The following is a 16504-nucleotide window of genomic DNA, read 5'->3' as shown; positions in this document are numbered from 1 at the left end:
ATGAAGATCGATCAGTTCTTTTTGGTACAGTGACTCTGTGTATTCCTGCCATCTTCTCTTGATGTTTCCTGCATCATTCAATATTTTACTTAGGTGAGATGATATCTTGTTACTTTGACTTGTATCTCTCTAAAGGCTAAGGATCTTGAGAATTTCTTCATGTGTTTCTTGGCTACCTGAATACCTTCTTTGGTGAAGTGTCTGTTCATGTCTTCTGCCCATTATTTCATTGGATTATTTGTCTTTTTGATGCTAAAGTTTTCTATAAATTTTAGAAATAACTTCATTGTTGTAAATGTCATTCCTGAATATTTTTTTTCCCAATCTGTAGGTTCCCTTTTCACTCTTTTGGAGAAGTCTTTTGATGTACATAAAAATTAAACTTTTAGAAGGTCCTAGTCATCTTGTTTATCTTCTGCTGTTTGAAAATTTTTGGTTATGTTTGATTATCTACTTATGCCATAAATTAAGGCCCCTAAGTTTACCTCTATTTTTCTTTGATGAACTTTATAGTTTTAGATTTTAAATTTTGTTCTTTGATCCATCTGGAGTTCATTTTTGTGCATGGTTTTAGGTATAGATCTTGTTTCATTTTTCTATAAATATCCAGTTTTGCCAATACCATTCGTTAAAGAGGCTATCTCTTTCCCATTTAATGTGTTTTGGACTTTTGTCAAAGATCAGCTGTCTGTAGGTAAATGGATCTATTTCTGATTCTCAATTCTGTTCCGAAGGTATATGTGTCTGTTGTACCAATATCAGGCTGTTTTGACATTTGGTTTGGTTATACAGTAGGTTTTGAGACAGGGGAGTGTGAGATCTCCTACTTTGTTCTTCTTCTTCAGTAGTGCTTTGATTATACAAGGTCTCCTTCCTTTCCTATAAAATGAGTGATTATTTTTTCCATGTCTTTAAAGAATGCTGATGGAACCTAGATCAGGATTCCACTGATCTATAGATTGCTTTGGGTACTACTGACATTTTCACAGTGTTCAGTCTTCCTATCCATGAGCATGGTATGTTCTTCCATTTACATAGGTCTCTTATAGCTTCTTGTATCAGTGTTTGTAGTTTACTTTGTATAGGACTTTTGTGTGTCTGATAAGATTTATTCCTAAGCATTTTACGTTTTTTTGGTAGCTACTGTAAATGGCAGGAAAGTAGGGGAAAGCAAAGCCAGAGGGGACAACTGAACAGAGCAGCAGCCAGGGAACCAGGTAAGGGGAAGGACCCAGGCCCCACCCCCAACAGTCAGGAAAGCAAGGGAAAGAGAAGCCAGGGGGACAACAGAGCAGAGTAGCACCAGGAATCCAGGTAATGGGAGGGCCAAGAGGTTTCAATAAGCTAAGCAAGACAAACTTGTCAGTTTGTCATACTGTTGGGGCTTGTGTGTTGCTGTGAGGCTTGAGGCTGTGCCACCAGTGTTTCAAGTGCCGAAAGCGTTGTACATAGTGCACAGGTTCCAATGCAGCTTAAAGACTGAGACAGACTAGGAATAAAGAACAGGCCATCCATTTCTCAAAGAATTGGCCAGGGAAAGCCTATGAATAGCAGAGAAACACTGTCGGATACATTATTGCTCAACTTTATGAATAGCCTGGAAACTTTATCCAATATAGTGCAGGAGGATGAGCCCCTTAGGTCAGAAGGCTTTCAAAATACAAGTAGGAAACTGCTGCATCATCAGAGGAGGACCAACCTTACTGATATGGATAAAGTAAAGCGTTTGAGACCTCCATTTGCTGATATGGCATGACTCAAATTGAGGAGAAACAGTTGCAAACATCCATTAATAATAGGAACATGAAATGTACGAAGTATGAATCTAGGAAAATTGGAAGTTGTCAAAAATGAAATGGAATGCATAAAGATTGATATCCTAGGCATTAGTGAGCTGAAATGGACTGGTTTTGGCCATTCTGAATCAGACAGCTATATGATCTACTATGCCTGGAATGATAATTTGAAGAGGAATGGTGTGGCATTCAACATACAAAGAATGTTTCAAGATCTGTCTGAAATATAATGCTGTCAGTAATAGGAAAATATCCATAGGCCTACAAGGAAGACCAGTTCATAAAACTATAATTCAAATTAATGCACCAACCACCAAAGCCAAAGATGAAAAAATTGAAGATTTTTATCAATTTCTGCAGTCTGAAATTGACCAAACATCCCACCAAGCTGTGTAATTATCACTGGTAACTGGAATGCACAGCTCGAAACAAAGAAGAACCACCATGGTTGGAAAATTTGGCTTTGGTGACAGAAATAACACTGGAGATTGCATGAGAGAATTTTGCAAGACCAATGACTCATTCATTGCAAAGACATTTTTTCAACAACACAAATGGTGGCTATACACATGGACTTCACCAGATGGAATACACAGGAATCAGATTGACTACATCTTTGAGAGGAGGTGATGGAAAAGTTCAATATCTTCAGCTAAAACCAGGCCAGGAGCTGACTGTGGAACAGACCATCAACTGCAAAGATTTGGAGTGAGAAAACCAAAAGGGAAGAACATGCTTGGCATTTCTCAAGCTGAACGAACCAAGGAAAAATGTTAAGCCTCAAGTTGCAATATTGAAAGATTCTATGGGAAAAATATTTAATGATGCAGGAAGCATCAAAAGAAGATGGAAGGAATACACAGAGTCACTGTACCAAAAAGAATTGGTAAATCTTCAGCCATTTCAGGAAGTAGCACATGATCAAGAATCAATGGTACTGAAGGAAGAAGTTGAAGTTGCATTGAAGGAACTGGCAAAGAATAAGGCTCCAGGAATTGACAGAACAGCCATTGAGATGTTTCAAAAAATGGATGCCACACCAGAGGCACTCACTCGGTTATGCCCAGAGATTTGGAAGACAGCTACCTGGCCAACTGACTAGAAGAGATCCATATTTGTACCCATTCCAAAGAAAGGTGATCCCACAGAGTGTGGAAATTATTAAACAATATCATTAATATAGCATGCAAGTAAAACCTTACTGAAGATAATTCAAAAATGGTTGTAGCAGTATATTGACAGAGAACTTCCAGAGGTGCAGCCTGGATTTAGCAGAGGATGTGGAACAAGGGATATCAGAGCTGATGTCAGATGGATCTTGGCTCAAAGCAAAGAATACCAGAAAGATGTTTACTTATGTTTTAATGACTATGCAAAGGCATTTGATTGTGTAGATCATAACAAATTGTGGATAACATTGAGAAGAATGGGGATTCCAGAACACTTAATGTACTCATGAGGAACCTGTTCATATAGCAGGAGGCTGGGGTTTGAACAGAACAAGGGGACACTGCATGGTTTAAAATCAAGAAGGGACTGCGTCAGGTTGTATCCTGTCCCCATACTTATTCAAACTATATGCTGAGCAAATAATCCGAGAAGCTGGATTATATGAAGAAGAATGTGGCATTAGGATTGGAGGAAGAATCATTAACAACCTGCAATACACTGACAACGTAACTCTGCTTGCTGAAAGTGAGAATGACTTAAAGCAATTACTGATGAAGATTGAAGAATACAGTCTGCAATATGGACTACATCTCAATATAAAGAAAACAAAAATCCTTACAACTGGACCTATACGCAGCATAATGATAAATGGAGAAAAGATTGAAGGTGTCAAAGACTTCACATTGCTTGGTTCTACAATCAACGCCAATGGAAGCAGCAGTCAGGACATCAGACGACGTACAGTACTGGGCAAGTCGCCTGCAAAGGACCTCCTTCAAGTGCGGAAGAGCAAAGCTGTCTCCTTGAGGACTAAGGTGCACCTGACACAAGCCATAGTATTTTCAATCACCTTATATGCATGTGAAAGCTGCACAATGAATAAGGAAGACCAAAGAAGAATTGATGCTTTTGTGTTGCAGTGCTGGCGAAGAATGCTGAAAATACTATGCACTGCTAAAAGAACTAACAAATCTATCCTGGAGGAAGTACAGTCTAATGCTCCTTGGAATGGAGAATGGCCAGATTTTGTCTCACCTACTTTGGTCATATTGTGAGAAGGGACCATTCCCTAGAGAAGGATGTCATGCTTCTTGAGGTGGAGGGTCAATGAAAGAGGGGAAGGCCTTCAATGAGATGGACTGACACAGAGGCTTTGGAGATGGGTTCAAGTATAGGAGGGATCACAGAGCTGGCACGGGACAGTGTGGTGTTTTGTTCTGCTGTGCACAGGGTCACCATGAGTCAGAGGTGACTCACTGGCAGCTAACAACAACAACAACACTGTGAATGGCACTGTTTTCCTTATTTCCTTTTCAGAGATCTCTCTGTTGATGTAGAGGATAGAGGAATCCAACTGATTTTTGATCCTGTATCTTGCCACTTTGCTGAATCTTTCAATTAGTTCCAGTAGTTTTATTGCTGAGTCTCTTAGTTATTCTATGTATAAGATCATATCATCTGCAAATAGAGATAGTTTTGCTTCTTCCTCACCAATTTGGATGTCTTTTATTTCTTTTTCTTGCTTTATTGTCCTGGCTAGAACTTCCAGTACAATGCAGAGGGCATCCTTCTCTAGTTCCCATTCACAAAGGGAACGCTTTCAGCCTCTCTCCATTGAGAATAAGTTGGATGTTGGTTTTGCATATATGCATATATGTTGGTTCTTTGAAAGAGTAATAAAATCAAAAAACCATTGGTAAATTAAATAAAGGAAAAGACATGGAGGATGCAAACAAGTAAGAAATGAAATAGGAGATGTCACAACAGAACAAACTGAAATACAAGGATCATATCAGGATACTATAAAGGTCTGTACAAATTTGAGAACCTAGAAGAAAAAGAAAGATCTCTAGAAACAGACTAAGTACCTAAACTAATATAGACTGAGATAGAAAATCTGAACAAACTCATAAGAAGAGTAGAAATCAAATGAGTCATTAAAAAAAAAACTACCACCAAAGAAATGTCCTGGCCCAGCTGGCTTCACTACCAAACATTCAGAGAAGAGCTGACATCCATTCTACTCAAACTATTCCAGAACACAGAAAAGGATGGAATATTCCCAAATTCATTTTATGAAGCAAGGATAACTCTAATACCAAAACCATGCAAAGACACCACTAAAAAGGAAAATTACTGACCAATGTTGCTCATGAATGTAGATACAAAAACCTTCAACAAAATCTTAGTCAACAGATTCTAGTATCATATTTAAAAAAAAAAGAAAATATACCATGACCAAGTGGGATTCATATAAGCTATGCAAGGATGGCTTGATATTAGAAAAACAATCATCATAATCCATCACATAAATAAAATAAAGGAAAAGAAACACATGATCATATCAATTGATGCTGAAAGGACACTTGATAAAATCCCATTCCTATTTTTTTAATATTTGATAAAACACCCATTCCTGATTAAAAAAAGAAAAAAACTCTCAGCAAAATAGGAAGAGAGGGGAAATTCCTGAATATAATAAAGGCAGAAATTTGAATATTTAGAATTGTTAGTAAGACTTCAAAGAGATTAACTATTATCAAGATACTAATTTTCATATTCTCATTGTTAAACTTCAAGTTTTACTTTTTCCGATTATTTTCCTTAAGGTTTGAGTAACTAATTCAAAATAAAAATTTCCCCAAGACACTAAATTATATAATCTTGGGAAAATGTTTTTGCAATCATTCAGGTTAATAATTCAGCAAGAATTCTATCCACCCAAAGAACAACAGAAATCTAAGTTTAGGAATAAGGGAGCTCTGGTGGCATAGTGCCCAAGGCATGTGACTGCTAAGTAGAAGCCTGGCGGTTCAAATCCACCAGCCACTCCTCGGAAGGAAGATTGGCAATCTACTTCAGTAGGAGGGGATGTAGAAATCTTATTTTGGGGAGAAAAAAAAATTATCTATTTTTTATAAATATACAAACATCTTTGCAAAGGTGTTTTTGTTTTATTAATTTCTTATGCTTAATGTCACCTGATGAATTTTTAAAATCTCTCTTCAATGCTTCAAACCAGTATGACTAACTTCCTATTTATAAAACCCACTTGAATATTTCACAGGCACTTCTAACAAGTTCAAAACTAAGCACATCTAATATCCACCCATAAACTTGGCTTCTTCTAGAATTTTCTCAGCTCAATTAGTGATATTACCACCATCCTAAGTGTTCAAGAAAGCCATCATTGACTACTCTCTTTCCCTTATACTTTATCCAAACTATACCAAGCTGTACCACTCTACCTCTAAAACATTTCTCAAACCTTCCCTCCAGCTCTACTACCACCTTGTAATTCTTGCTAACCTCATCTTTCACCTAGACAATGCAATGGCTTTGGCTCTTTTCTCCCATGTTCACTCTTGAACCTGTACAATCCATTCTCCATACAGCAGACAGAATAATGTTCTTCAAACATGAAAGAATTCATGTTGGTCATATTTCTAAATACCAAACTTCCCAAGGCGTTTAGGATACGATACAAGATCTTAAGAATGGCCTACAAAGCCCACCATGAAATAGGCTCGGACAAACCTTTCCACCTTCATCTGGCAAAGTTTCACTTTAATCATCCCCTACTCTTACTGCTTGCTACAACATACCAGACACACTCACTCTTTCCCACCCTAGGACCTTACACAGAGGCAGAAGTTGTGCTCTCTACCTGGTAAACCACTATTCTTTAGCTTTTAGCTGAAATGTCACTTTCTCAAAGAGGACAGCAGCAACTCTCCAATATAAATTATATTCCACATTGTACTCTCTTCTAATATCCTTACCACATATGACATGTTTTCCCCCCCTATCCAAAAGAGCATTCCTATGAAACCTTTAGTAAGCTGAAATGGGGTAAAATGAAGAAGCAATTACCATTAATTTATATGGGAAATGTTTTTTAACCATTTCCAGACCTAACAAATAACTTTTCAAATCATACCAAATAATGCATAAATCCTAAAAGAACACTATAAAATATAGTATTTGTAGTTCAAAGTTATGGTGACTTGATACTGAGATGCTGAGTGTAGTTCTGGGGAAAGAAGCTTGCTGACATCACTCTTACTGCTTAGGGTGTGTGCTTGAATGGCTCAGTGCAAGCTTGCTGCAAAACAAATGCTGAAGCTAGTTTAACTTTTCTCCTTTTTTCATAAAAGCAAAAATTCTATTCTAATGTAGGTGTTTTGTAATAAAGAAGTGTTGTAAAGTGAAATTTCAAGAAGCAGGGGATATCTTTAACTGCATAGCCATTTCGTTACTGTTCATCTTTCTCAAGAATTATGTGTCCATTAAAGGCAAAGTCCAGAGTTTTTGTTTTTGCTCAGTATTATATTCTCAGTACCTATTCTAGTGACTAGCATATTGTAAACTGTTGTTACAATATGCTAGTTACTAAAATAGATAATCAACCAACCAATGAAAATTAAAATTATTCTCTAGATAACTTCAAGCTACTTTAAAAAATATTGAGTGGTGATACTTTCCCAATACAACTCTGGTATTTGATGAGATACGCTACAAAGGCTGTCTTTGTAAAACTATGTAATACTAGGTTGAGAGCATTAGGAAAAATTATTACAGTAACAATGCATAAAGAATAGAATGGAACACATAAAGATTGATATCCTAGGCATTAATGAGCTGAAATAATTGGTACTGACCATTTTGAATCACACAGTCAAGTGGTCTACTATGCTGCAAATGACAAACTGAAAAGGAATGGCATCACATTCATCATCAAAAAGAATCTTTCAAGATCTCTCCTGAATTATAATACTGTCAGTATAGGAAATATGCATATGCCTACAAGGAAGACCAGTTAATAGTACTATTATTCAAATTTATGCACCACCACCAAAGCCAAAGATGAAGAAATTGAAGATTTTGACCAACTTCCACAGTCTGATATTGACCAAACATGCAATCAAGATGTATTGATTATTACTGGTGATTGGCATGCAAAAGCTGGAAACAAAGAAGAAGTATGGGTAGTTGGAAAATATGGCCCTCATGACAGAAATGATACAGGATATCACATGATAGAATTTTGCAAGACCAATGACTTACTCATCACAAAAACCTTTTTTTCAACAACATAAACAGTGGCTATACACGTGGACATCACCAGACAGTATCATTAACTACATGTGCAGAAAGAAGTGATGGATAAGATCAATATCTTTAGTCAAAACAAAGCTAGGAGCTGACTGTGGAACACACCATCAATGGTTCATATGCAAGTTCAAGTTGAAGCTGAAGAAAATTAAAACAAGTCCACAAGAGCCAAAATATGACATTGAGTATATATCACCTGAATTTAGATATCACCTGAAGAACAGATTTGACACATTGAACACAGATGACCAAAGACCAGATGAGTTGCAGGATGACATCAAGAATATCATACATGAAGAAAGCAGAAGGTCATTAAAAAAAAAACAAGAAAGGAAGAAAAGACCAAACTGGATGTGAAAAGAGACTCTGAAACTTGCCCTTGAACTGAGAGTAGCTAAAGCGAATGGGAAGAAATGACGAAATAAAAGAGCTGAACAGATTTCAAAGGGCAGCTCAACAAGGCAAAGTAAAGTAGCATAATGAAATATGTGAAGATCTGGAGTTAGAAAACCAAAAAGGAAGAACACACTCAGCATTTCTCAAGCTGAAAAGAACAATGAAAAAAATTCAAGCCTTGAGTTGCAATATGGAAAGATTCCATGGGCAAAAAAATTGAATGATGCAGGAAGTGTCAAAAGAAGATGGAAGGAAAACACAGAGTCACTGTACCAAAAAGAATTGATTGGTGTCCAACTGTTTCAGGACATAGCACATGATCAAGAACGTATGGTACTGAAGAAATTGTCAAAGCTACACTGAAGGAACAGGTGAAAAACAAGCCTCCAGGAATTGATGGAATATCCATTGAGCTGTTTTTACAAATGGATACAGTGCTGGAGGCACTTACTTGTTACTGCCAAGAAATATAGAAGAGAGCTACCTAGCCAAATGAGCAGAAGAGACCCATATTTGTACCCATGCCAAAGAAAGGCAATCCACCAGAATGCGTAAATTATCAAACAATATCATTAATGTCACATGCAAGTAAAATTTTTGTTCCAGCAGTATTTTCACAGGGAACTTCCAGAAATGCAAGCTGGATTCAGAACAGGACACAAATGAGGAATATCATTGCTGATGTCAGATGGATCTTGGTTGAAAGCAAAAAATACCAGAAAGATGTTTACCTGTGTTTAATTGATTATGCAAAGTCATTTGACTTTATGAATCATAAAAAATTATGGATAACATTGTGATGAATGGGAATTCCAGAACACTTAATTGTGCTCATGAGGTACATGTACATAGACCAAGAGCCTGCTGTTTGAACAGAACAAGAGGATACTGAATGGTTTAAAATCAGGACGGGTGTGTGTCAGGGTTGTGTCCTTTTACCATACTTATTCAATCTGTATGCTGAGCAAATAATCTGAGAAGCTGGACCAGATGAAGAAGAACACAACATTAAGACTGGAGGAAGACTCATTAACAATCTATGATATGCAGATGACACAGCCTTGCTAGCTGAAATTGAAGACAATTTGAAGCACTTACGGATGAAGATCAAAGACTAGAGCCTTAAATATGGATTACACTTCAACATAATAAAAATGAAAATTCTCACAACTGGACCAATAAGTAACAGCATGATAAATGGAAAAAAGATTGAAGTTGTCAGGGATTTCATTTTACTTGGATCCACAATCAACACCCATGACAGCAACAGTCAAGAAATCAGATGTCATATTACACTGGGCAAATCTGCGACAAAAGACATCTTTAAAATGTTAAAAGCAAAAATACCCCTTTGAAGACTAAAGTATGCCTAACCCATGCCATGGTATTTTCAGTTGCCTCATAGACATGTGAAAGCTGGGCAATGAATAAGGAAGACTAAAGAAGAGCTGATGTCTTTGAATTGTGGTGTTGGTGAAGAATACTGAAAATACCCTAGACTGCCAAAAGAGCAAACAAATCTATCCTGGAAGAAGTATGGCCAAAATTCTCATTAGCAGTGAGAATAGACAGATTTCATCTCACCTACTTTGGCCATGTGGTCAAAAGGGACCAGTCGATGGAGAAATATATCATGCTGGGTAAAACAGAGGGTCAGTGAAGAAGGGGAGGAGCCTCAAACAGATGGACTGGCACAGAGGCAGCAATGATGGGCTCAAGCACTGCAGGGATTGTGAGGATGTCACAGACAGTGTTTCATTGTGTTGTGCATAGAGTCAGTATGAGCCAAAGCCAACTCAATGGCACATAACAACAAACAATATCACAATAACAAACATGCATTTGTATCAATTTAGGATTTACCAAACTGTCTATTATAGTCCTTTTTCTTCCCCCACAGAATAACCATCCGAGGAAGAATAATAACATTTTGCAGATGCAGAAATTAAGTGTCAAAAACATTACCTCTAGAAGGGGGAAGAAAGCTGCTGCACTGTGGAAACTGCAGTCAATGTCATGAGACAAAGTGTATGTGAACTGCTGTACGGAAAATGAATTTGCTCTGTACACTTTCCCCAAAATCACAATAAAAATTAAACAAACAAACAGCAAAACCTCTCTCAGCTGAAGAGTTAAACACACAAGATTTAAATTCAAGGGTTCTGACTCCAAAACCTATGCCCATTGTACATCTTAATTGACAATTCATTTTAAAGAAAAAAAAATGTAGACATGTATGGTGTTAAATGTAAAATAAAATTATTTTATTTTAAATTATAAAAGATAATGCCTTATATTTTTTAATTTATCCTGAAATGTAAATAACACACTGTTTTTACAGAAGTAAAAATACTAAGTGATCTTTTTTATAAAGAAGATAAGAATAGGTATACACAGAAAGCAACACTCTTTGATGGTTACCAGAGAGGGAGAGGAAGGAAGAATCACTTTCTAGATAGTAGACACTCTATTACTTTTAGGGATGGGAAAGGCAATGCTCAATATGGGTAAAGTCTGCACAACTGACAAAGGTAAATGATGACACTAAGAAGTACACAAGAATAAAGGATAATTTTGGTAAGTACTATAACATATACAATTTTGCTACAACAGTCTAACAATCAAAAAATAAGTAGATAGGTATGCATATCTACCTATGCATGTTAGTATATGGATGTGCATTTGTAGATGTATCTGTGTTGTTGTTGTTGTTGTTGTTATGTGCCATCAAGTTGGACCTGACTCATAGCGACCCCTCCTTGGGTTTCTGAGGCAGTATCACTATGGAAGTAGATTGCCCAACCTTCCGAGGAGTGGCTGGTGAGTTTGAACCGCCAGCCTTCTGGTTAGCAGTCAAGTGCCTTAGGCACTATGCTACCAGAGCTCTGTAGTTATAGGTATATACGTGTTTGTGTGTGCTGTTTATTGTTACAATACAATAAAGCACATAGGGGGCATACTTATAGATACTCCCTAAACATAACCAAACACCTCACAGGATTGGTTTACTGAATTTGAAAGTTTAAGACGATAGTCTCTTGGTACAACTCAGTTAGCAGCATAGTTCATAAAATATTGTTCTATACCCTACTTTACTGATTAGCATCTGGGGTCTTAAAAACTTGCAAGTAGACATGTAAGATAATATTATTGGTCTATATTCATCTGGAGCAAAAGAGAAAGAAGGAAACCAAAGATCTAAGAAGAAATTAGTCTGCAGGACTAACAGCCCATACGAACCTCAGCTTTATCCACCCTGAGATCAAAGCCAGATGGTGCCTGGCTACCACAAGTGACTGTTCTGACCAGAGATGCAATAGATAATACCAGATAGAATGAGAGAAAAATGTAGAAAAAAAACTCAAATTCCTAAAAAAGTCCAGTCTGGAAAGGTAGAGCCTAGTGGACCAACCTGAAATTATCACCCTGAGAGACACTTTAAACTTGAAACTGAAGCCACTTCCGGAGGTCACCTCTCAGCCAAACAATAAACCATATCACCTGTGACTAGTGTGCTCTTTAAATAGTCATCCATATGAGATCAAATGGTCAATATTTACCCTAAAGCAAACATGAGAAAGTAAGGGGGCTAGGGAAGCTAGATTAATAGAAACAGAACAACCAAATTAGAAATCATAAGAATGCTGACACATTGTGAAAAATGTAACCAATGTCAATGAACAACATGTATAGAAACTGTTGAATGGCAACTAATTTGCTGTGCAAACTTTTGCCAAAAAATACTGTCTCTTCTGAAGTAACTATAAACATTGCTTTGAATTTGTATATTCTACCATACTAACATAGTAATATAATATTATTTCAAGGTTTATAAGTATTAATAAAGATGATAATCATCAGTAAGGCTGTAGGTAATATTAGAATACAGGGAATATAAGATAAAATTAGATCATACCCATTAAAATATTAGATCTAAATCTTCTGAGTCTGAGATATATGTGTTTACCTATTGAAGGATAAATTCAAATGTTTTTAGCTCTTTAGCAGTAGAAAGGGGGAAGGGAAGGCCCAAGTAACAGATTCCACTTGGTCTGAACGAAAGCTTGCAAAGAATATTTCACGCCCTATCGAGCAAGACTGTAGAAATGAAAGGGGAACTATTTAATATGTAGTCTGTGCTCTTGGTCTCTCAATTCCATTTTGAAATTGAACTGATGATAACATATTTACAAAAATCATCTTAATGAACTCAAGACTTGACAAAATGGCATGTCAATGACATCACAAAGAATATATCTTATTGATCAGGAATAACTTCTTTTCCTCCCTCATTATATAAAATATACTCCATCACGTAAATATACAAATTTAGAGACAAAAAGTATAAAGACGATTGGTTGAAATACTAAAAGACATCACTATGGTGTTTTTTTTTTTCAGGCACTCTAGTGGCCTAAAGCATTTGACTGTTAACTAGAAGGCTGGGGGTTCAAACCCACCAGCCACTCCTCCGAAAGAAGATTGGGCAGCCTACTTTCATAGTGATACCACCTTGGAAACCCAAGGAGGGGTTGCTATGAGTTGGATCTGATTCAACGGCAGTGAGTTACGGCATTTTAGCTGAAAAATAGGAGTACAGATAATATTCCTATATTTAAATAATCATATGATTTTGAAAGACATTTTAATATATACAGAATGCTTCCATATACATATGTTAGCAGATTTAATGTTATAATCATAGATCATTAAAACTGGAATATTACTTAATAGTGTAGTGATTGGTTCACATTTTTTACTCCCTGAAAATATGTGAAGTAAAACTCAGAGCAGTCAAGTGGTTTGATAAGTGAAGTAAAAATTAGCAGTAAAACCAAAATTCAACTATAGTCTGATGATCTTTCACTGTAACACAGCAGGTAGGTTCTGGGTAGTATACAGACAAGAAAACTAAGACTGATGTGGCTGTTACTTGCCCAAAGACAATGGGAGAAAGAAAAATAGAAAAGCAGTGAGTTGAAGGCTTTTTTAACTACTTAAATTCTTATATCCTTATTTAATGATCTCCACAAGCTTGTTATTATAGTTTCCTAATGTTATCTCATTCTCTTCCCTTCAAAATCCCCAAGATACATAATCAATTGGAATACAATATAGTGTTCTGACCCTAATGTCTCAGAAATAAACTATGTATATAAATCCACAGTAGTTATCTACAGAGAAACTGGAAATTAAAGTTACAAACTGAGGAAACAAATTAAATTATAGGCTATATAAAATTTGTTATTTTATGGCCAATGTTAAACTACTGAGCTGTTAGTATTCTCTGTTCCTAAAATCATCAAGCAGAAAATTGAAAATCTAGAACCCCAGAGATATAATCTAGGACGAACTTTTTTTTTCCCCTTTGAAAATAACAATTTCCAAAGAACTACTGGGCCACATAAAACATACTATCTTCACTTCAGACTCAGAGAGTCATCATTACTTCCCCTGTGGAGTGTCACAGCTTTCACCTCATTTCTTGATGACAGTAAAATGACTGAACGTGAGTCAATCAGTATATTAGCAAATCACAACTGAAAATAGCACTTTTCTAAAAATACAGACTATCTGCTCTAAGTACAGGAGTCATGTTCCTAGCTAGAGTGGTAGCTGGTCCTTTCTTCAATTGTATATTTAACTAATACAATGCTAACAAAAGATGGAAATAAATATAAATTCTGGTGTAACCCAACTAGAAACATGGAAAAATAAGTATGTTTCATATGAAAGCGTTAAACTCAAGTAACTACAAATTCTCTTTCATGATCACACATAAATCTTCAAAATGTTTACAAGAATTCAACTGACTGGAACAGCTGGCAATTCTTTATCATAATATGGTATTGACACTAGGCTTTAATTTAATAATTTCTGTTCTTTAAAAAGGAGCTCTGGTGGCTTAGTGCCTAATGCATTTGACTGCTAACCAGAACTGATGATCCCTTTTTGTGGCCTATGGAATGGAAGGTTGGGCAATCCTACTTCCGTAGTGATACTGCATCGGAAACCCAAGGAGGGGTCGCTATGAGTCGGGGCCGACTCGATGGCACATAACAACAACAACAACGGAATGTAGTTTCTCTGGTTAAAATATATACAAGATGGTCAAAGTGCTAAAGTGTCTAAACTGATATTTTGTGGATTTTAGAATTATGTAACTTTTTTTTGTTAAAATTACATGAAAAATAATTATTTAAATATTATTTTAGAAATGTTATTCCAGAGAAGTGTTAGAAATACTTTTTTTAACTTTAGAAATATTCACTTACCCTGCAACAATTTAGTTCTTCTGCTGTAAGTATGATAGTACCACATTTCTTCCCTGGAATCCCTCTAAAACAACAAAAAAAAAATTTAATTTAATTTTCATATTAATATTAAATAAGTATTGTATATATATTAAGTAATCAAACAAAGAATATGCTACTAATAGAGGGCTCTTCTCTAACAGTATGGTATTAACCTTCTTTATCTATCCTATAAATCTCCACCTTCCCATGAAGCTAAAGTTTCTTATAATTTTTTTTTCTCTTCATTTTTATTGTGGTGAAATACATATAACAAAATATTTGCTAAATTAACCATTTTTATGTATACAATTTAGTAGCATTAATTATATTTATAACATTGTGCAAACATCACGTTGTCTTTTAACACGTTGGTCCTCTGCTCAAGAATCTTCAATAGTTCCATGTTGGTTATCATGTGAAATATAAACTTTGTTTCATGGTATCTAAGTTTTCTTAATAATTAAACCCTTCTGCTATTCTTGGCTTTCATTATTTATCTATCCTTTCTTCAAGCTGGTTAATTCTTCTTTGTGTTTACCTTCATGCCGTGATATGCCACAGCTTATAAACTGATCTCTGTTCTGCCTCAACCCTTCCAAGTCCCCAGTGGGGGTTTCACTTATTGCAAGAATCTTACCTCAATCAACCTCACACAAAGCTCAGCCTTCTTCAAATTCCTATTGCATTTAGCATCAGTATCACAGACATAGCATTTAATCATTCCTAAATTGTTACAATAACATATTTTTTACCCTTTTTTTTTCTCAAGTTGATTTTAAGTTTAATCTGAGCAAAAGTTATGGGTTAAGCCTCTGTAAACCAACAAAATTAAATATCTATACATACAGGTACTCAATATGTAACCACATATATAATATATAAGAAAAATAAAACTCCTACTCCATTTTTTTTCTACATGTTGATGGTGTATATATGCTTATCTAGCTTCTACCTGAAGTCAAGAGCAAAGCCCACTAGGTATATCCAAGGTGTATATATCCTTCTCAACTTCACATTAGAAAATATAGAGATGAGTCCATAAGAAACTTGCAAAGAGTAACTCTAATGTTGTAACTGTACTCTTTATGGTCTTGGGTCCTGTCATAAACCACTGCCCAGATTTTTCTGTGTGTTACAGAATGTTACAGGGAAATACAACTGGTGGACTTCAGGGCACAACAAATGTTTGTTCCCTTAAGAATATAATTTACTGCTAATAAGGTAGGTCAACATATATAAAATAAATACAAATAATCCTGCTCTACATGTACAGAGAAATTGGAGATTTAGCATGACTTGACAAGGAATAAGGTGAAAGAATAGAGAGCTAAATTATTCTGAGTTGTGAATATGTACACGTAACTTGTACTTACTCTAAAACTGGTCTATCCCTCCTGTCTCCCTATTCTCAATTTTTTTTTTGTTTCCGTAAAACACTACTCAGTTTTAAACTAAAAATGCCATCTCATAGCTTGTACAAGAAAATGTCTATCACAAAATCTTCTCTCTACCATCTCACTACTCATCATTAGGGTAACTGTACATGCCAGGATCTTCATTTTCTCTAGGTCTTTATGTCTAAGAGTTCAATTAATTTCATTTCACATTTTTTTCTTACAATATTATATACCTGAATGTTGTTGTTGTTGTTGTTATGTGCCGTCGAGTCAGCCCCGACTCATAGCGACCCCTCCTTGGGTTTCCGAGGCAGTATCACTACGGAAGTAGGAC

The 16504-nt window shown here is 35.9% G+C and overlaps 1 protein-coding gene across 1 annotated transcript in view; it reads right to left on the bottom strand.

Annotated features, from left to right (window-relative positions):
• Positions 1-16504, bottom strand: part of CPNE8 (copine 8) — a 426365-nt gene that overhangs the window by 190077 nt on the left and 219784 nt on the right. The window contains exon 7 of the mRNA XM_007943187.2: positions 14753-14816. Within this exon, the coding sequence (XP_007941378.1) occupies positions 14753-14816 (64 nt within the window). The remainder of the gene's footprint in view (positions 1-14752; positions 14817-16504) is intronic.

Source organism: Orycteropus afer, unplaced genomic scaffold, assembly GCF_000298275.1.
Source record: "Orycteropus afer afer isolate SDZICR_OR568_19922 unplaced genomic scaffold, OryAfe1.0 scaffold00100, whole genome shotgun sequence".
NCBI lineage: Eukaryota > Metazoa > Chordata > Mammalia > Tubulidentata > Orycteropodidae > Orycteropus > Orycteropus afer.
The sequence above is the reverse complement of the archived record's forward strand: the minus strand, read 5'-3'. Positions and strand labels throughout refer to the sequence as shown.